The sequence below is a fragment of the Trematomus bernacchii genome, unplaced genomic scaffold (genome assembly GCF_902827165.1).
Source record: "Trematomus bernacchii unplaced genomic scaffold, fTreBer1.1, whole genome shotgun sequence".
Taxonomy (NCBI): Eukaryota; Metazoa; Chordata; class Actinopteri; order Perciformes; family Nototheniidae; genus Trematomus; species Trematomus bernacchii.
Genome location: NW_022988050.1, coordinates 9,236,759 through 9,259,176, shown reverse-complemented (window position 1 = coordinate 9,259,176; position 22,418 = coordinate 9,236,759). Strand labels below are relative to the sequence as shown.

Here is a 22,418-nt window from a genome sequence, read left to right as displayed (position 1 = left end):
GTTGCAGGATAGAGTTCATCTAAACTTTTTTAAGAGAGAGAGAGAGAAACATTGTTTTGCTACACAAATTAAGTTTGTTTTAATTTGTCAAGTAATGGCTAGGCTCTAGGTATGGCAATGTTGGTTTTCTGTTTGTCCACCACTTTGGTCCAGACTAAAATACTTCCACAACTATTTGATGGATTGCAATGCAATGCAATGCCATTAAACACACATTAGCATAGAGGTCATAAGCCAGAAACAACCGACCAATCATCGTAATTTCTCCTAAATGGTTAAAAATCTGTAGGAGGCATCAGGCGGCCTTGCCTAGTCCCCCCTGGCCACGGCCATTGTTTGGTCCCGGGCCCAGTGATGGATGCAGATATGGCTGTTTAATCAGCTGGTAGGGGAAATGTGATCCATTTGGCCTGGCACCAGGCCCAAACATTCAGTACTCTTTTCCTCCCCATCACATCAAAAGACAGAGACGCCCCGTCCATTCAACTGCAGCACTGCCCAGGACTCCTGCTCATTTATGAAGTGGTGCCTATAGACCCCCCCCCCCCCCTCCCCTCCCCTCCCCGGGTCCCCGTGGCTCGGGTCTCTGTGCTGCCTCTGTTCCCCAGTCACGGGTTGGAGCTCCAGATGGGGAAGCTTTGTCCCTCCCTGTGTGCGACACACACCGCCATTAATCCTGGCCTCTCGCAGAGGACCATGGCAAATATTTGTGAGCCGCCCAAGTGTAGCATCAGAAAGAAGAGGCCTGTGGTGGGGGGTGAGGAGAGGTGATGAATACTGAAAGCCGTGGTGAATACGGTGAAGCGGTGCCATGTGTTTACGCACGTCTGTCAGCCACCAGCGCTTGGGTTATGTGAGCTGGTCTGCTAATGGTCCCGGTGTTATGTCTCCTGTGCTGGATTACTCCCACACCCTTCTTTGCCCCGAGGACTGATTGAGTTCACACACGCAAGTAAAAGGCACGAACACACAAGCAAGTTAGTCACATGGCTCTTGTGTTTCATTGCAAACAGCATCGACCTCACCGTCTCTTCTCCCTTAAAATCTCTTATAACCTGCCTGCCTTTTAGAAATGCATGCAAGTGTCTGTGTGTATTCATTTAGTTGCGTTCCTCGCATTTCCATGAATAATGAAGGAGTAACCAGGTCAATGTGACCATGCAAAATGCAGCACAATGCAGCTAGTGTTACAGATGAGGTAATGTGCGGCTGGCTGCGTGTCCTTCAGGTCAATGCAATATCAATACACGTCAAGAGATAGCTTTGCTCCCTGAGCCCCGAGAGGTCACATATGAGGTAGAAGGTGGGAAGTAAACACAACATTTAGTTAAACACAGCTGCCAATGAGGCGAAAGACTGAAACACTTCACCAAAAAGTGAGTAAAAAGATCAAAGTGTTTGGGGTTTAGACTGGAGGTCAGACAAAATTAGATTTGAAGATGTCACTTGGATGTGGCAAAATTGGACCTTTATTTTACGATTTCTTCATATTTAATTCAAAAAAGTTGATTCCATATGCTTCATATACACGTACATACATGTACATACTGTACAACAGTTTGAGAAATGGGTATACACTGCCCAGGTTATAAAAGATATATTGGCTTCGAATGTCATGTGTAGAAATAGAACACGATACTAGGCTCTATAAAACATAAACATACATTTGAAAGGGATATTAAATGAAAGTGGATACGAATGACTCAGGCAGTAAATATGCACTTGTGTGTGAGAAGTCAGCTGTGCATCAAAGACAGAGAGAGATGAGCTATGATACAGAAATAAAGGCAAGGGGGAGCTTGCTTAAAATAAGGGCAGCTACTTTTTTATTTCATTGAGGTAGCTGACCGTGGGGTGAAAGGCACGACAACCTTCCCATCGGTTAATGCTTAACACCAACACACACACAAGAGCACGCAGCAGGAAGCAAAACTGTCACATACATCAGTTTTCGATTTACACTTTTCTCTTAACCGCCTCACCTTTGCTGAGTGTGCCTTTCGCTTGACACAGTGCAAATAAAGCAGATAACGCAAACATGAGCGTGGAGTTTAAAAGGTCAACCAGAACCAACAGCACATGACACTCAGAGCGATGTTATGGGTTTGACAACAGTGACAAATAAAGCAATTGTTGGGAAACCAAGCTAGACAGTGTACACAGCTGGATTTCAGAACACAGCCTATCATGTTCTTAAGAAACTTTTATGAAAATATTTTTGAATGCCTGTTGTTGACATGGTAGATTACTGGCTGTAGACAACACTGAAAACTCCTCGTGGGAAATTAATTCAACTCTCAAGATTATGAAAGTACAAACACTGCTGCGAAAGATGGTAAGACTGATGTTAGCTATTGTTAGCAATTAAATAGTTTACTATACAATTAGTGCTTCTACATTTTAGACCAACAAGAGACAAGTAGCACAGCTCTACAAGGGTAACATCTCCCCTAATTGCATGTGAATTGGCTAAAATGAAAGCAAAAGTACGTAATATTATGTAAAATAATATGTAAAAAGGAGTATTCAAAGTCTGTTGGAAGTTACACAAAATTCAATAATTGAAAAACGGCTTCAGAAAGAGGAACAGGGTGAACAAGTGTAAAGAATAACCAACAGGGATGTGACTGATAAATTCTAATGCGCATGCAGCTTAATATGACTTAAGTTGTAATGATGCTATTTCGTCTATGTTGAATCCCCTACCCCAAATAAACATAAACTGTAACGCCCCAAGTATTTTGTAATGTGTGCCGTCACCTGGCTTTGCAGTGAGGAATCACATTTATGAGAGCTACGACAACGCTGAGAGGAAAACATTCAGCCGGCCAGCGAGAGACGGAAAAACACTCAAGCCAGATCATTGTGTAGAAATGCGTTTTTTTCATAGCACACAAACGATAGCCAAAACACTGTGTTTTCTCACAGTAAAGCAGACTATATAACCATAACCTGAAGGAGAACACTACCTGGCGATAAGTATAGCCTTAATGTTCAGCCAAGCCTTGTGGGTGACATAAGATCTAGACGCAAGACAAAGATTTTCCCATCACCCCGAGGGGGAGAGGACGTGTGGAACTGCATGAGTTTCTGATGCTGCTTGCTGAAGTTGCAATTCTTGGCCTTGAGGGTGAGAATGTGATCACAGCTTCACTGTCTCGGTTATAAACAAAATGTCATGGGATATATTGGTGCCATATCAGAAGGAGGAAAAGAAGACAAGTTGAGATGTTCTGGTTTTACCACCCTCCCCATCTCCTACAGCTTTTCTCTTTTAGCTGATCAAGATAACTTCCTTTAAAAAAAGGTATACAGCTGCAACCTTTTGCAAATACAGCCCAACTGAACCGGGGGGAACCACCATGCTACATGCATGTTATGGCAACATAAGAGCCAGATGCTAAACTGGAGCGCTCACATCCTCTGCTGAAGTCGTGGCCATGCAGCAGCGGTTATCGCTACCAAAAGCTGTATAATGTTGAGTCATGATCAGCAAACAGCTGCGGTACAAATTTTCACACTTCACACAGATAAACGGTTATTTCCAATCGAGCAGGACACAAAGGGGATTCCCTGTTTGCACCAAGATGAGCCGCTTGGCTTCTTTCCATCCTGTCGCTCTCTGTAAACCATTGAGTGCTGTGATGTGCGCGAGTGTGTGTGTGTGTGTGTGTGTGAGAGAAAGAGAATATCCTGAACCGTCAAAACTACCCACTGGAAAGTTTCTGTCAATCCAAACCACAAATACGTGAGTGGTTAAACGAACTGGACGTATTGCATTCACTTTCTGTCTCTGAGAGATAGTAAAAGCACTGTGTGTGTGTTTGTTTTACATTTAGAGCAGCCATTGATTTCCATTTATTTCCATATATGAAAATCAAGCACCAGACTCATCCTGTCGGCCAGTGGATCCCAAAACGACTTTGTCAGACTGACACCTACAGCAATATTAAATGAACTAAGTAGAAGTAACCCTTCATCAATACCTGTCCCTGTTTTAAATATGGATCATAAAAGGGATGTTATGTCAATGCCTTGTTTGCTTTGGTGTATTGTACTTGATGAATAAATGCAGATAACATCATTGACTTGGATGGCTTTCACACCTCAAGCTAATTTCAAGCTGATATATTTTGATATGTTAAACAAGAACATTGTTTAGAAAGCAGCGGAAAGACAATAAAAACAATCAATAACCTGAAACACAAAAATAAGTTAGTCTTAAAAAAAGAGCTGATTGTGGTAAACATGCTAAATCACTTGTGCAATCTTTTATAGAGTAAATAAAAAATAAAAACACTACATATTATATTTGACAGAGGGTGTAATGATCTCTCTAGGTTGAATATACAAGTCAGTTGAACCTTTGATGCCATTCAGCAGAGCATCTAGGTGTGGTTAAGGGGGATTTTTCTTGTGACTACACCCAACAGTGATGTATATCAGACGATGTAGAGCTGTTTAATTTTCAAAGGGAAATGAATTGAGGGCATTGTCTGAAAAGGAAAAATACGATGGTTTTCAAATTGTTTGATAATGAAAACATATCTGAGCCCAACAGCTCTATAGCCTGCTCTTTATCTCTTCTTAAGGATAGCTGCTCAAGGCTAGATTAGCTGCTTCTAACATAACACACCCAAATCTCTGACAGATTGTCTCTGGTCAAGTTGCATCGTGGGTAATGAGGAAGAATACGTGGAACAAAGAAGACAATCTCTGATCAAATTGGATAATACAAACATTGTGTGAGACATACAATGTTATATGTGTGCAATGCTAAATCTATGGACTCTTCTTTATGGGGTAATGTTTCTAACATCCTCTAAAAGTTGAGTACATCAATGCTAAACAAATGAAAGGTTACTATTTCACTATTAAAAAGTAATGACTGATTTTAAAGAAATGTTACTTGTTTCACCAAATTCTTACAAAGGTAACACCCTTCATCATTTCACAGCTGTTCGGTCGGCATTGTGCTCAATATGCAGAGCTTCATGTGACCCAGATCTAACCACAGTTTTTTCATCAGCATGTTATTATTAGCAGTGTTGTTGATTTGCTGAGCCTTCATTTGTGTGTGTGTGTGTGTGTGTGTGTGTGTGTGTGTGTGTGTGTGTGTGTGTGTGTGTGTGTGTATCTCCCTGTGTATGAGTGTTTTGCTATCAGCAAGAGGCTGCTGAGTCACCTGCTTCTCATACAGAAAATAAAACAACGCACACACACACACACACATACACACATACACAAACTATTAGGAGAAAAAAATGGTTGCAGCAGAAACCAGGCAAGAGCCCAAGTCCCCCCAGCCAAGCAGCCTGTCTTTTGGTAATTGCAGGAGGGATTGGATCCCCATTGAAACGACTAAGGGCCTGTGTTCATGTATTTAAGAGGCAGTGCTATGTTTCAGCCTGCCATCTGTGGGCTTTAGCTCTCCGATTCTCTCCCACTCTCACTCCTTTTCTCTCTCTCTCTCTCTCACGGGTGGAAAAGTACCATCGAGGGCTCAGTGGCCAAGGCCCGGCAGGCTCCTTTGTCTCGCCGTGGGAGTCTAGTCTCACTGTGAAAAAAAGCTCTGGTTAATTATTAATATCTCATTGACTTATAACGCACAGCAGGCTTTAGAGGAGCCTGCAGGCAGGGGAAACTGTCACCCCGGGGTGGTGAGGGATGGTAGGCCAGGCTCGGGCACCCACTGGAGTCTCATCAAGCTCTTTAACCTCTTTGTGCAGCTACTGACACATCCATCTCAAATCTGTACGCAATCTGTGTTCTGATCTTGCGTCTATCTGATCCAAACGCACAGCTACATCTACAACATCTTGACATCTTTCATTCAAGCTGAGAACGAGTCTCTTCTGCTCTTATTTGAGCTTTGTTGTACTCGGATGTATCTCGAGGTAACGCATGATCATGGCGACTTAAAAGGATCTCTTATCTGTAGACAAAACGCAAGTTAAGTGACGCAGGTTTACTCAACTGAAAACTTTTGTGTTGAGAATTAAATCCCCTTGGCTTGAAATGTGTTGTAGCTTGTTTAAATGAAAATGGAAGCAGCCTTGATCAACCATGACTCAGTAATGAAATGCTAGTAACAAATCAAATGGCCAATTATTAGCACTGTCAGCTTTAACGTGTTAATGCTTTCTATTAATCCAGAAACATTAACACGCTAACACCTTGACCCCAACTTCCAATCGTGGATGTTTACAATGAGCAGACTTGGCACAAGCTACATAGATATTGCATTGACTGAAGACCACTGGTCATCAGTAAGTAGGCGATGACAAATGGACAACTCTATTGGCTATTTATCCATGCAAGCAATTGGATTATGACCATGGTAGCGACAAACCAAGTGTCTTAAAATGTTTGTGCCATGTTTTTGCTTAAATCTAAGTAAAACATTTTTTAGGAAGAGAGACACAAATAGAAAAAAGTTAAAGTAGTGTTCCATCAAGCCAACACCAGAGTGCTGGCTGAATGAGGAAAACATTTCCACAAGTGATTGTGTTTACATTCTCCAAAGAGCTGCCCATTTTGATCTATGGGAATGGGATGAATGCATAGCTTGGACTGTAATTTAATTTGCAGTTGATGGAATTGTGGTTAATGCTGCCCTTAAAGACACAACTGATGTAATCCAGCCTACATGTTTATAGTAGAGAGAACTTCTTATTTGTTCATATTCAGGTGCAATGATAATTGATACTGTTGGTACTTGTCAATGTCTCTAGGTATGTAAATGTAGCCCTGTAAATATGATGTCCTTTTGTGTTATCTAATAATAATAATAATACATTTGATTTATATAGCACACTTTAAAAACAACGTCATCTCAAGGTGCTTCACAAAGCTATAAGGAACAATAAGTAAAAAGTTATCTAAAGGAGCATATTGGATAAAATATGACAATATAAAAATAAAAATAAAAGGTTAAGAGCATAGAAGGTTTAAAAAAATAAATAAAGTAAAGGACAGTCAGTAAAATGCGGTGTGGAACAGGTGGGTCTTGAGGCATTTCCTAAAAACTGAGAGTGATGCTGAGGTCCGTATGTTCTCTGGAAGCTGATTCCACAGACGTGGACCCAGGGAGGAGAAAGCACGGTTTCCCATGGTGACCAGTTTTGTCCGCGGGACAGCCAGGAGATTGGAGCTGTCTGACCTGAGTCTGCGTGAGGTATGTGAATGTTTTCTGGTTAGCAGTTCCTGTAGGTAGGTGGGGCCAGTGTGATTGATGGCGTTGAAGACCATTATGAGGACTTTGTAGTTGATCCGGTGTGTTACAGGGAGCCAGTGGAGTGAGTGAAGGATGGGGGTGATGTGCTCTGATTTGCGTGTTTTTGTGAGTATCCGGGCGGCACAGTTTTGTATATATTGCAGTCTCTGAGTGGTTTTTGCTGGAAGGCCTGCAAGCAGAGAATTGCAGTAATCAATGCGGGAGGTGATGAAGGCATGGACCAGTTTTTCTGCATCCGGTTTGGTGAGGGAGTGTCGCATTTTGGAGATGTTTCTTAGGTGGTAGTATGAGGCTTGTTGTTTTATGTTCACGTTGTAACCTACTTGCTGCCATGATGGACAGGTCTCCCTTGAAAAAGAGATCGATAAAGTTTTTTTAAAGTGTATTCATTATGAATATTTGAATCGCTGCAATCACAAAGCACTGCAAAATGTTTTTTAAAAAGAGGAACCCACCCACCTCTCGGGACAAGAATGGATAAGGTGGGAGCATGCAAGCTGGGAAAGAGCTCCTAACAACAAAACACAGCTTTCATGTGTTATCTGTTAAAAAAAGGAGGGAAATCCAGTGTGAAAATAGAAACCTTATGCAACATGTATTTTCTTATTATACCCTGCATATCCTGACAAAACCCTGCTGACTGAGATGTGGAGAACATTAACTTGACAATGCCTATGAGTAACTTGACAATGACGAGTAGCAACGCCCAAAGCACAACTTGCTTTATCGTTTAATTGAATCTAACTAGGACGGATTATTACAAAATGAACATCATTCTGTATTGAAGAAAACTGGAAACTAAAGATTGAGACCATGCATTTTTCAACAATGAAATTACATTTAGTTAGAAGTAGGGTCATTGTTTCATAGACTTCTATATAATCAGATACCAGATTTCTTTTTTTAACCATTGAGTCCCCCCCCCCCCTGCTGGCTATAAGAGAGAATGCAGGTTTTTAGGCACTTTCACATTGGCTGAAAGTGCCATGACCCGCAGGTAGCCGATTGGTCCATACACTACACATAGATGAATGGTAATGTATATATTGTCTCTGTTGCTCTAAGCCAAACGTGTTTTACCGTGGGAACAAGCCAAACTCTCTTCCCAACAACGATCTGTTTGCCACAGAACAAACTAAACCTTATAGGTCACAATTCTCATGATTTCAGTTCCTCTGATGATCCAGAGGGGACCCAGACACAAAAGAGGGCCCCTGCAGATCCAGCTTCAGTTCAAAGGCTAAATTCTGCACATACTGTAGTAGGATTCACTGGATTAGAGTAAAGGCTTTCTGTGGTGGAGCAGACTGAGGTAAACCGACCTCAATGACACAGTCAAAAATGCTGTAGCTGTCGAGTTGACAAGCTTCTAAGCTCACAGCCCACACCCTCAGCGGAGAAGAGAGAAATGAGATAACTTCACTTCCTTCCCACACAGACAAAACGAATGTGCTAACAGCAGTTAACAGGACAGGGTGTGGGACTGTGCTTTTGTACTAGACACTATAAAATTGTCTACAGAGACAAACAGTTCACAAAGGTTAAGACAGAGTACAGAGAAACTGCAACTCAAGCACATCCTGCTCAGACACAATTCAATCCTGTTGTTAGCTCCAGAAAGAGAATCTAAGGCTTTATCACAAATTAAAAATGTCATAATCATGTTTTTGAAACATACAAACAAGGCCTTGATATATGGTAAGTCACATATATCACAAACAATCACTGTCTGTCTGTCAAGCACACACTTGAAACCATGTACATTATCATAGCCATTGAGGCCATAGGACACCAGTGGATGACGGAAAGATAAGCTAGGCTGAAATACAGTATGTACCTGGGAGCCATCTCAGGGGCAGCGCTCAGTTTGTAAAGGAGATTAAGCTGCAACCACAGCCATGCACAGTCACCCTGCCAAGGTTCAGTGTCACAGATCTGCTAAGGACAAAGCCCATCCATAAACCTAACACTGCTGCACTGTGTTCAGTCTAATGTCTGTTTGATTTACAAGAACGGAGATCTGATAGGCTGTTAATGTCAGAGGGGGAGAGCTTCAGCTTTCTGTCGACACCCCTAATGCACTGAAGTGTTCACACCTTTCCATGAACCCTTTACCCTCAATCATATAACCTTAAATATGTATTCCTTTATGCATGAGCGCCCTTTGTAGACACAACAATACAAATAAATGTTTAACGTTTCGTATTGTGCAAACAAGATAAAAAACCAACAGGAACTTTAATATAAGATAAAACTGACACTGTACCAATAATAAATAATCCATTTCAGGATCATTTAAAAAACCCTGAGTTTTTAAATTAAACCTCCAGAAAAAAAGCTTAGATTCAGATTTGTTGTGTACTTTGATTTCCTGTACTGTACAGTATGTATGATTAAGCAACTATCAACATTACATCTCGCTTGATTGACTAAATTAAAATCCAGTCAAATGATTTAAGTATAAATTAGAGCTAGAGGGCACTTCTGAAGTGATAATACAATCAGACCCCTTTTAACACAATCTTGTGCTCACAATTAAAGACTCAACACACAAATCACCACTATATATCATATTAAGCTGATAGCATGATCTTTCCACTGTGTGAGCTGTAACTCCTATAATCTGTTTGCTCAGGCAGATGGGACATTTGTTCTCCTAATGAGCAGTCCTCCTATTCGCTGCACTGATAATGGCTACATTTGCATGACTTCCTTAAGGGGTCCAGTGGAAATGTGCTCTAGCTGTCCCCACTGATCACAGGTTATGTGACCCTCACCCAGTCAGTTCAGTCTGGGCTGCTGGGACGGGGGGGTAGACCTATGCTGGACACAGGGACTGATTTCTCTGGACCTGACTTGAACTCCATTGATAGGGACAATTCTACAGTTTATTGGTGACAGGAAGTCTCTTATATGGGGCCCTAACCAACACCCCACACAGTGCACTTTGCTGGTTTAAGACCGACACAGTTGGTATTTTCACGCCATGTGCCCATGTTGTGTAAGTAGCGCCCATGGGTATGATGGTATTGAGGTTTGGTCGGACCAAATGTTGTCACATTGCTATGTTTTTGCAACAGAATACATTAATGCATTGACCAACACTCTTTTTTAGGGGCATTATTCAGATAGAAATATGCGCATTAAAGCTCACCTATTATTCTATATTTGAACAATATATTATAGGGCAATATCTATACAAAACATGTCTCTGAAGTGTTTTGCTCAAAATACCAAACAGATCACCCATTGTAGTCATGCCTCATACCCCTCTATTTCAGCCTTGTTACTAAAGTGCTGATTCTGGGTCAGTAGCTACGGGGACACGCCCCCTTTGGAGCCACATGCAGCAGAGCTGCATAGAGAAGCAGATTCCCAGCTAAATGCTGCCTTGATTAAAAGCAATATTATGTTCCAAACCAAATCAAGGATTATTTCTGAAACAGTATGGAGCTCAAATGCTTTTTCTTTTGCGGGTTTACCACAAGGTGAGTACCTTTTTATATCCTGCTTTTTTACACCTACTCTCTCCAGTACATAGTTAGCTCTGAGTGTTAGCGATGCTTGCTATTGTAAAAAAAGACCATATTACTTTCAAAACACCTCGCGCATTGTCTCTGATACAGCAACGTTTCTGATAGGGCCGTGGGCGTAGAGCCAGCCCACATTTCCGATATTACATCATGACAGCAGCAAATCTGGATCAGCTCTGTTGTACACCCGTATTTTCTTTTTTTTAGAGATGTGGGTAAGGAGGAAAAGAGAGAGGGTTTTATTTTCTGACACTTTGTGAGTCTCCTTACACACCGGGGACACATATATAAAAGACATCAAATAGTAGGGCTGCTCAATTAATCGTATTTTAATCGCAATTACGATTTTGGCTTGCAACGATTATGAAAACAACATAATCGAAATAAAGCGATTATGTTTTTTATTTTTATTTTATTTATTTTTTATTGGTTTTTCAGTTGAATTATACTTAAAGTTCAGGGTAATCAACTGTTAAAAACATACTGTTCAAAACATTTTTTTCAATAAATGGATGTTTTCAAAGTAAATGGATAATCGTTTTTAATAATCGTGATATCAATTATTGACCCAAATAATCGAGATTATGATTTTTGCCATAATCGAGCAGCCCTATCAAATAGTGGACCATTAATTAATAGGGGACCTTTAACTCAACTCAAGTCCAATTTGGCTATTCAGGAAGTTTAGTAGTCCCAGATTATGAGCCGTTTAACAAGCAAAAGTGAAATTGTACACTCCCTGAATGCACTTGAGCCATGCACATTAGACCCCACTATAGATTGTTTAATAGGGCCAAAGATGTAAAAAGCTCAGTGCCTTCTCTCACACTCTCTGCCTGGTGTCTATGAAGCAAACCTACTACTTAGACAACCTCAGTATGGCATGAAGCCAGATCCATTTGACTGTCATTCCACATCCTTCTCAGACCCAATGCTTCTGATGATCCCAGGAGTAGCAGTTACAGTGCTATCTATCAATATTTGCATAGCGACCATCTGGTGAGAACTGTGTGTTCTAACTGATGTAACTCACACAGTACTGCATATGTACAAACGTACGTGTTGAGTACAACAGCTTCAAAGATAAGATGTGTGCTAACCACAATATCACGTTACACAGTTCACTAGTCATAACACACATTGACATTACACATTGATTTGCCTTGCAACAGGCTGAGCTGTTTGTTGCGAGACTATTCTAAGATGAACACAAACATTCTTACATTAAAGGCTACCATACTAAGGCCACGTTCACATCATATCGCTCAGACCATGATTATATTACCTTATAGTTTTAAGTTCAAGCAAGAGAGCTGACAGCTACAATATCGCTCAGATTTAAAATAACATTTCAACAAACCAGTGGCAAAATGGCTACAAAACTACTTTGCAGAAATATTTGAAGACAATCCAATATTTACACATAATGCAATCATTCCAGCTTTAAAAAAAAAGCTACTGTTTGTTTGCCTTTGGTTTACATTTGTTGATGCATTAAAAGCTCCCAAGTGGGGATAACAATCCAACAACATGGATACATACAGTATAAAACTTACTAAGCATCTTCTCTAACAAACATGTTAACGTTAGCTCGTTTATGTGCAACCTTTCTCACAGCCTGTAATACATACAAAAGAAAAACAAATCTGTATAGTAAACAAATGGCCACTAGCCCCCCCACAATGCTCATTTCCTGTTGCGTATAGCTCAGTGATGGCTGCAGACAGAAAGGGCACGAACCAGGGTGCGGTTTCGGTAAACTGGTTCATAGTTTGTACCATCGGGGACTAGCTCTCTCTGGAGACGTTTAATCTGGCCTGGCTTGCTTGGAAAAACATTTTCCCCAGCACTCACATTAGCAGTCAAGCGTTGGCCACAGGGAGAGGTTTACAATGTAAACCATTTTGGAGAGAGTTGCTGCTGTGTGAAAATGTTTTCTGTGCCTTCTCTGCCAGACTCCGGCGGGAATCCAGTAAGGGTTTCCTCTAACTCACTGGCCCTCATTCAAAATACCTATCAATACTGTGTTAGTATCTGACACATCACTACGCTGTTTTCTTCCCGGCAGAATAACAAATGCCAATACTGAGAGTGTACGTTTAAATCAAAAGCCTGGAATCCTACTTCTTTGATTATCACCAAGAGACAGACAGCATGCCAAGACCAAAAGGCTCAGAAACTAATTTTGTCGGGTGGCAGAAGCAATTAAACTGGTCTACAAATAGAGCATGAAGGAACAGCATGATGTGAACCTGCTTTTATGAAGCTTCAAAGCCTGTGTGCCGATGCAGTTCCTTGAAGATAAGAGAACAGAAACAAAAACACAGGACCAGTGGAGGCCACAGACCGCAGGAGATGACAGAGGAAAGGACAGCATACTCATCATCTGACTGCTCTTTTAGTGTCATAACAGTTTGACCATTAAGAAGAAGAAGCACAGATGTGTTAGGCAACAGTTTGCTAACATTTGACACATTACATTAAATGCACAGGGTGATATGTCACTGTGGTGCTTACAGCTTGTTCTATTGCCCCCAAGTGGCCAGAATAACCAATAAACACTGCTTTGACACCACATTTTGCACTTTTTCAACAAAATAATAATATAATCCAAAATTATTGTATGCAGTAAGAGATTTTCCATAAAACGGGCCCTATAATGCTTTTTGGAGGTTTCCCTTTCCCTGTAGTGTGTTATATAGGTGTTTGTGCATGAAAATGGTCTACAAAGGCTTAAATCCCAAAGTTGCCTGGATTGTAGTCCTTTGTAGTGACATCACTACGTAACACTTGCCTTTCTATTGGCTAGCGCTCCCACATATTGTATGTGATAGGATACTCTGATAGTGATAGATGTGATAGGCATCTCTAAGCGGTTAACCAATCACAAGTGAGGCAGCCAGCTAACCAATCAGAGCAGACTGTGCTCTGGTTTTAGACCAAGGGTGAAAAGAGGCGCTGCAGCACAGGCAGTATGAGAAACATAAAGCACTCTTCAACATTAAAGCATGTCACAATAGAGGAACAAAATACATTTATGGAACCTTAAAATGAGCATGATATGGCCCTTTTAACATTTGAGCTTAATGCATATAAATCATGAAATATCTGTTTGAAGATTACACAAACAAAACAAAGCAGATTGGTACTGATTTTCCCTATGAGACACTAGATACTCTGTGGAATGGAAACAATCAGGTACATTAGTTGTGAGATTAGATTTGCAGATTTAACTATGTGACTACCATTCAACACATAACTACAGAGCTGAAAGGCTTGGTACAGCACAGTGTTGGCAGACTGTTCCCATGCAGCTAATCAACATCAGCAGTCAGATCGCCATACTCCCCATTTCCAGCCATTTTCTTTGGAGTAGGCCCCTCTTTGAAAACCTGTTCTACGTTAAAGAGCAAAGGGTTCCCTGGCTCCCCTGAGGGAAGTGTGCTAACTTCGGCTCATTATTTAAGAACAAGGGAAAGTTGACTGCTAGCAGAACACTCCCCTATTACAATTACAATTACCCCTATATTACGCCTGTAGTCTCTCAACAGCCATTACTGGCGGGCACTACAATATTGGTTCAGTTGGCCTCCTCCTCTTGAACTTAATCTGCAGGAGCCATCACAAGATTATAACAAGCAGAAATATGTTCTCTGCATCATATGAAGTAAAACAGTTGCATGTGAGACCCTAGGAAAACCTGCATTTATTTACATAAAACTGTCTCCTAAAAGAGAGAAGATTATTATGTATAGTCGTGGTAGTAATTAGTGTTTTAAGTTCCTTTTAACAAAATGAATACACACAATAGAAAGACGAACACACAAAATGTATCATCTCACTAGAGGAAGAAACTCAAATTACACATTTAAATAAGAGAGTAAGAAAGCAGCCAGTGTAAACGTTCTAAAGAGGTTTAAGCATCTGACAGAATGTATGCAGTCCTAACAGTATGTCAAGTCAAGGGCTTTCAAAATAAGCTGATATGATTAGATTTGTCTGTGATTTGTATCTTTTTCCCTTCCTGTATTGCCTGGGGTATTTGAAGAAGCCTTTTTTCCCCGAGCTTGATGGGAACTGGAGGCCTGCGCAGCATCTGGTTGACTTGGAAACAGCTGTGTTTTCACAGATCTGACTGAGGGTTTATAGCTGCTCCCAGCAAGCCTGGGTTCACTGGGCCTGCTTGGCTAAATAACGTTAAATCTCACGTCTGCCTCTCACTCACAGTCGCACGGAAACACTGTTACTGTCACTGTTGTTCCTCTTGTTCTCTGGGAATGTATACAGTACGGTATAATACGTCTGGTGAAGGATCTAGGACATTTCAAGGCGTCGGTGTTAAATTAATAAATTACAGTTCACTTCGGAGCCATAAAGTCAAATGTAATGCATACATTTTAGTTCCTGTTATGGGCTGGATTGTGTCTTCTGTTAATACTCACTCACACACTGAAGAAAATTGACAAGAAGTGATAACTGATGATATAACTTCAACACCTTTTAGCAGTCCTGGAAATAGAACTTTGGGCTTCATAAACACCAGTCTCATTTTACTGAACTGTTAACTTCATAGTTGTAACTTTCTATATGGGTGTGTATGCACGTGCTTCACCACACTAACTCCATTCACCAATCAGTCCATAAATCTCCACCGCCACAGCTGAAACACAACACGTCATGTAACACAATACAGATTCCACATGTGTTCCTCAGCAAGAGAAAGCCCACTTATTTCAACCAGTTGCTCTCTCCTCCAAACATGAAAGAAAACCTGAATGTGTAGCGATGTAATCTAATGTGGTTTATCCTGCATTAAGTTTAGTATATCAGATATTATTTAAGAGTGCATGAACACTGGAGCTGATCCAAGCTGCTGGGAGAAGATTGCAAAGTCATATAAACCTAATTTCTTTGCATAGTTTGCTGAGAATCTGCGTTATAAAATGTTAAGTATACTTGTCGTGACTGAAAGACCCACAGACTGACATAGATATGTAGGTTACACAATCATGCACATATATCTCAGCAAAGTATACAAAGGCACATGAAAGGGAAATCCACTCAAATTGGCGTGATAGTATACACACAGAAATAACTGAGTGACTGTGCTTTTAGTACAGGATTAGAGCTGACTGATGCTCAGGCAGATTACTCGGCATTCTCTGGTCACATAACCCGAGACCTGCGTGCCTGAACGCAGCAGTGGAGCAGGTCATCCAGCATGGTGCTCTTCAGACTAATCGGTGGTTTCAAGCCAAACAAAATAGCAACATAATCAAGAAACTGCTTTTATTTATTTATTCTATTCTGTTCTTTTTTAAACATTTCTGTTCCCTAGTGAACAGTTTTGAAGTCTAATTGTGTTCGTTTTTCCAGTTTATGCAAGTCTTTCCAGTTTATGCAAGTTTTTCCAGTTTATGCAACTTTATACTTTTACTACGTTAAATGTATTTTATAGAAAGATTTCTTCTTATTCCACGAAATAAGAGGTAGATTCTTTTTTTTACATTTAAAACATGACAAAGTAAGATAATATGATGCTATCAATTGTATTGTTCCTAAAATTACAAAGCACTTTAGTAGTAAGTAGCATTAAGGAGGATTAACATATCGAATAACATTTTAATGCTAATACTTTGAAATGTTGTACAATCTGTAAAAATTTGTATTTCAAATGCTGGACTTTGAGAAGAAATAAGGAATTTTTCCAACTGATGTATTGATACTTTTATTAAAGTTAAGTAACTAAATACTTTTTACATTACTGCTTTACAATATTGAGTTAAAAAATAAATCACTATAAATATTTCCTAACCACACATATAACAACTCAAGCCTAGGTAGTGTAACCTACATACACACCATTAAAACACCAGTTCCTGCATGACTTACATAACATACATGAACATACATTACAATGTAAAACATATATATTATATAATGTGACGTTCCATTACTCCTACTCTCAGTCACCGCATATAGTTCCTAAAATAATCAACCATATGTTTCTGTAGTTACACTATAAGAAAGGGCCCCAGTAATCTCCAGATTGGGAACCATAAATCCTTCGGTGACTATGACCTTGTGGGGAGTAACATTCAAGATGTGGAGGAAAAAAAAAGCTATTTTTGGAGGATTTTCAATCAAATAAACAATTCTGGGCGACTGAAGAATGAGGTGGTTCACTCACAGGAAGCCTTTGTGGAGGAAACTGGGATGCACTATGCTGGTGTGAGGGCACCCTCTCCTGGTTATCACTTGAATGTATTGTTATTCTGTTTACAATATGGTCAAACTAGCTTAAAAATGTATATAAAATATGGGGAACAATTATATGCAGTATGATTTAGGTGATGCTTTTTATAACCAAGAAAGGAGTCGTTTGAGCATTTGTGTGTTCAGGACATCACCCACCTGTATTTGCCAGTTCTGACTTGTAGGCCTTTCATTCCACAGTTTTGTGCACCACCCACATCGTTCACCAGATCATCCCCGATCATCAGTGCCTGCAAGAGAGGAGGGAGAGTACTGTAAGAAAACTAACTTTTTTTTAGCTGCTTTTGTGTTTTGCTAAAGGAGTTTAGAATTATTTAAAGGGGACCTATCATGCAAAATGCACTTTTGTACGTCTTTTATACATGAATATGTGTCCCCGGTGTTCCAGGGAACTCACCAAGTGTCAGAAAACACAACCCTCTCTATTTTCCTCCATACCCAAATCTCTAAAAAAGGGGCTGCAACGGATCTGATAAAAACTGATCCAGATTTGAACACTGTCCTGACGTCAGGACGGTGGCGCTACAGCTATTGGGCCAACTCTCCACCTATCAGGAGGAGACAGCCACGGCCATTGCCGTTCGAAAGCGCTGGAGACGCTGTAGTACATATGCCAGGCCTCTAGATGGTGCTGTTGCTCACAGAATCAACCCTTGCAAAAACAGAGCTAACATTTTTCAAATTGAGCGAAATGAGGCATGGCTAAAATGCATGATCTGTTAAATATGCCTTATGGTCCTACACTATATTATTCAAATATAGCATGATAGGTCCACTTTAAATAAGAGTCGGTAATAAGGTAATCGGTACTTGTCAGATGTAGTTCAGCATGTGCTTCAATCTCTTTGTGTTTCTGTAAATAAACCTCTCAGTAATCCTATCCACGACTTGGTGCTTGTTGTCACACAAGCGTGAGTTCGCACCACTGCCTATTAGTAAAAAGATCATTCTGAAATAAATTGTGAAAGTTAACAAGAAAAGAAAAGATTGAAATGTGAGAGGAATAGAACTTCTCGAAAAGTTTGGTCCTTTCTTCTGTAATGAGATACGGTTCAGTTTATAAAAATGTTTAAGGTGGGTGCTCAACAAACAAGGAATTTGTATTTTAGGAAAAAACATGCTCCACCATCTCTGCATGAAAGCCAGTGTGAACAACAGAAGGCTTTGAACAGAGCAGCAGATGTAGCAGTGAAAGACAAGAAACCCAGAGAAAAGGGTGAGGCTTAAACTAAGATTAGCAAAGAGTGCTAACTGCCAGGGACAAAAATAGATATGTTTAGAGAGACTGCAGCACATACTTTATACTTGTGATACTGATAAGTGCCACACAGTGCCAGACATTAAAACACATGTTCAGACACCTGCTGAGGAAAAAGTGAGTGCTCAACCAAACAGGCAGTGTCTTGGCTTTGTTCTGTAATTCCAGTATGAGTACCAGTGTTCAAGCTGCTGGTGGCTAAATAAATCATGCTAACTATCAGATTGAGGTTATGTGTTCAATCCCATTTTTGTTACGTACCTCATGCGGTTGAAGCCCCATGTCATTGAGTACACTCTGGAAAAATGTTGGTGAAGGCTTTCCAACTACTTCCGCCTTTAAATCACAGGCATACTAAAAGGAACAAAAAGTTAACGAGTCATTGTTTACGCGTGCCAAACTGCTCTTCTTAATGAATACATTAAAACAAATGATGCACCTACTGTACCTCCAAAGCCTTCATATACGCCCCGACATCTAGTGCTAAACCATCTCCCTCCTTGTAGTACCTCCTAGGAAGAGCGTAACATCAAAAGTATTTTGACTTTTTTTTTTCATGTTGAAATATAGGTAATATAGCAATGACTATTTTATATTATCTTACCCTCCGCCCAAGGAGAACAGCACTGGCTTCTCCAGGCCTATAAGGACCCTGAATGCCTCGTTCAAGTTCTGGTAGGTAAACTTTTCAGCTGCGTCTCCAATCACCACGCAGTTTGGGTTGGTCTTATCAACACTGTCAAACTCTGGGAGAAGTCCTGAAGAGGAGTAAACATAAATACTTTTTAGGGTTGGGTCATTCAAAGGGGATGAGGATACGTCTGCTGAAATTGTACATTTTATTCTAGGCAACACATCTAATGGGAAGACCAAAACCAAGAAGTATTATCTGAATAGCCAAAATATTATTATTCTGTGCCATAGACTTCCATTGTTGTGTAAGAACTTTGCACATTAATAAGTCACAACAATACATGTTGTTTAATATAAGTGAAGATAAAAAAATCTATTTTATTGAGTTTATCCAACATACACTGTCATGCTCTGCTCAAAGTACTTGAACTATTTCTGATTTCGATATTTTTTGATTTTATTCAACTATATATGTGCACGGGGTTCGAAGAGTTGGGGTTGTTTTGGTCTTTTCTTTCGATGTATGGGCGATAACAAAAGGCTTATTGTTCAATGGACGTCAAAATGCAACAAGTCTTGAACAATTTAAAGCATTACCATCATATACCAGCAGGTGAGGCCGAAAGCCCCTCTCCTTGAGGACAGCTACGGCTGCAGGAGCAGGAGAGAAGACTTCAGACACAGAGATGTCAAAGCCCAGCCTTTTGAGCTTGTCCACAAACGCCTCTCTGTTGAGCTGGGTCTCATTGGTGCAGAAGCGCAGCTGCAGGTCCGATGCCTTGAGCCTTAAAGAAAGTCAAAAGGTCGTAATGATGATGATGGAGCACACACAAGAGGGTTCTCAATACTCTAATTTCCCCTCCTCGACTCCTATCCTCGAGACGTGCCGCCCACAGGAGAGGCGAGCGGAGGACTGAGGAGGGGAACCGAGGAGAGGAAGCAGCAGGCGGTTAGAGAAATGAGAACTCCTCTCCTCTGAGCGGTCCTTTTAAAGAGACGTCCATTAATGATGACAGGAGGCACAGCAGCACTTTGTCTGATGGACAGATGTGTTCATGACGACTTATATATTTACTTTTAATTCATTGACAGTGCGGTATAATGAGACAATAACAGGCTACAGATGCGGACATATACACACACACATATATTTATATACAGGGTTCGAGTTATACTGTAAACTGAGCTCTATAACGCGTGCACACGCATGCACGCGCACACACAAACTCAAACACACACACACACGCACCAATAATAAACATATGGACAGGGGTTACTATTTAAAAAAAATTGCAAATGTATTTGGGAACCTATCCATGTGAACATATTTTGGGGGTGGACCTCAAATCCTAAGATATTTTTTTAAATTTTGGAGTTAAATGCATCAATGTGGTGCATTTTGAGGGGAAAATAAAGAGACTAGATATATGGAAACACCCATATGAAACAGATGCCACATCAAGTAGACAGACAGTCACCCTGTGTGAGGCAAACCCACATTTGCGCAGCGTTGTGTTCACAATAGCCTACATTAAAAAAAAAAAATCGCTAGGCCATCGGGAAACCTCCCGATGGCCAGTCCGGGCCTGCCAGCAGCCCTCTACTTGCTACAAACTTAAATATGAAAACATAGCCGTGGGAACATGTTTCAAATGGGGGGTGCTGTGGGGATGACACCAGGGCCGGTTCTGACCAATTTGCTGCCCTAGGCAAGATTTTTGCTGGTTCAATTATATCTTATTTGATCAGTTAACATTTATTTATTCATCCATATTTTTTAATCTCTCCAGTTTTAAAGGATATTGTTGGTTTACTGTCCTATAGTATACATGTGCCAAGAGCAAGGACTGTCTTAGGTAAGACAGCTTTTATGTGCGCAGATCCACTTGCTTGGAACAATCTTCAGCAAGAATTGAAACTGAGCAATCTCATTCCTCTGCATGTTTTTAAAGCTAGGCTAAATGAAATGCTCGTTGATACTATGGGTACTTGTAAATGTCTATAACTATGTAAATGTATCCTGTAAATATAATGTATGATGTCCTTTATTGTTTTATGTTTCATGTGGAACCTATATGCTGCAGGTCTCCCTTGAAAAAGAGATCTATGATCTCAATGGGACCATCTGGTTAAATAAAGGTTTGAAATGAAATGAAATGACATTGGAATGATTTCAAACCTGTTTTTATTTATCCTAATAATTATAAAGGTGTGCCTTGGAAATATTTGTTTACATAAATTGTGATAAAACCGTTTGAGACACACTGAGATAACTTAGACTAAAGTGAACTAAACACTCAGAGTCCTTTACCTCACTGAGCCTCTCAGGGCAAATGGAAGATGTAACCGGGGTGAAAAGGGTGTTATCTTTACTTAATTATGAATGTGAACAGTTGTATCAACAGCTTTTACAATGTGCTGCTGACTGCTGGAAAGTGGTTTTACTTTAATGTATTTGTTTCGTCCATTGTGCTAATGCAGGTGGAGCCGACCAGTTATACAAGAGGTAGATAATAGCTGTACTTTTTTTTAATGAGCCACATGCCATGATGCACCAACATAATTGTATTATTTAGACTGACATTAAGAAGTTGAATCAACTCATTACAGGGCGAGAGAGTGAGAGAGAGAGAGAGAGAGAGAGAGAGAGAGAGAGATCAGACAAAGTGATATGAGTGATAGTGAAACGTTTTAACTTTCATTTAGCAAAACATAGCGTGAAACTTTACATGCAAGTTTCAAAGTAACTTCCTGAAATGTAATTGTCTGCGGTGATTCTACGGAGTCCCCAAAGGCCCAAAAGTGTGCACACAAAACATATTTTCGGCTGCCCGGGCATAAATCTCTGTTAGTTTAAACTCCCACTTCACTACTTTACATTCAAAACAAATAGCTTATAAAATGTGGCACGGCATTATTGATAAAGCTACATATTAGTCTATAAAATAGTGACATCATACTTATCTTAACCAGCAACACCAATAAAATACTGCTTCACATAAATGCATCGCAAATAATCATCAGTTTGTATTCAATGCATATAGAGGCAACTGAACCACACATCAACATTTCATCCATGCATTTCTTCACTTGTCAGTTGTTGTTCAAGCTCTCAAACAAACAAGCGGGCAGTACATCACATTGGCTCTTTTTGCTGCTACTTTGACAACATGGTTGCAACCGGTTTTGTTTTTGTGCTGTTGATGCCAATTTTCTTTTTTTTCTATAGTGAGTTGATGATTTCATAAACTAAGAGTGAGGTACATTTTCGCCTCGCACATTTTCCATCCAAATGAAGCAACATTTCTAAATCATTTTCAGACAAATTTGACTACACATGTTAGTGTTGTTAGATCTTATTGTCTTATATTTTTGTACAGCACTTTGAATTGCTTTGTGTTGAAAGGTGCTATATAAATAAACTTGCCTCGCCTTGCCTAGTGATGACTCACAATCTACTAGGATTAATAAATGTCCAAAG

The 22,418-nt window shown here is 40.2% G+C and overlaps 1 protein-coding gene across 1 annotated transcript in view; it reads right to left on the bottom strand.

Moving 5' to 3' along the window:
• The window catches only part of lhpp (phospholysine phosphohistidine inorganic pyrophosphate phosphatase), a 32,929-nt gene that overhangs the window by 1,255 nt on the left and 9,256 nt on the right, over positions 1–22,418 (bottom strand). The window contains exons 2-6 of the mRNA XM_034119281.1: positions 19,535–19,722; positions 18,909–19,062; positions 18,753–18,816; positions 18,566–18,658; positions 17,185–17,276 (exon numbers count right to left, since the gene is read on the bottom strand). Coding sequence (XP_033975172.1) covers positions 17,185–17,276; positions 18,566–18,658; positions 18,753–18,816; positions 18,909–19,062; positions 19,535–19,722 — 591 coding nt within the window. The remainder of the gene's footprint in view (positions 1–17,184; positions 17,277–18,565; positions 18,659–18,752; positions 18,817–18,908; positions 19,063–19,534; positions 19,723–22,418) is intronic.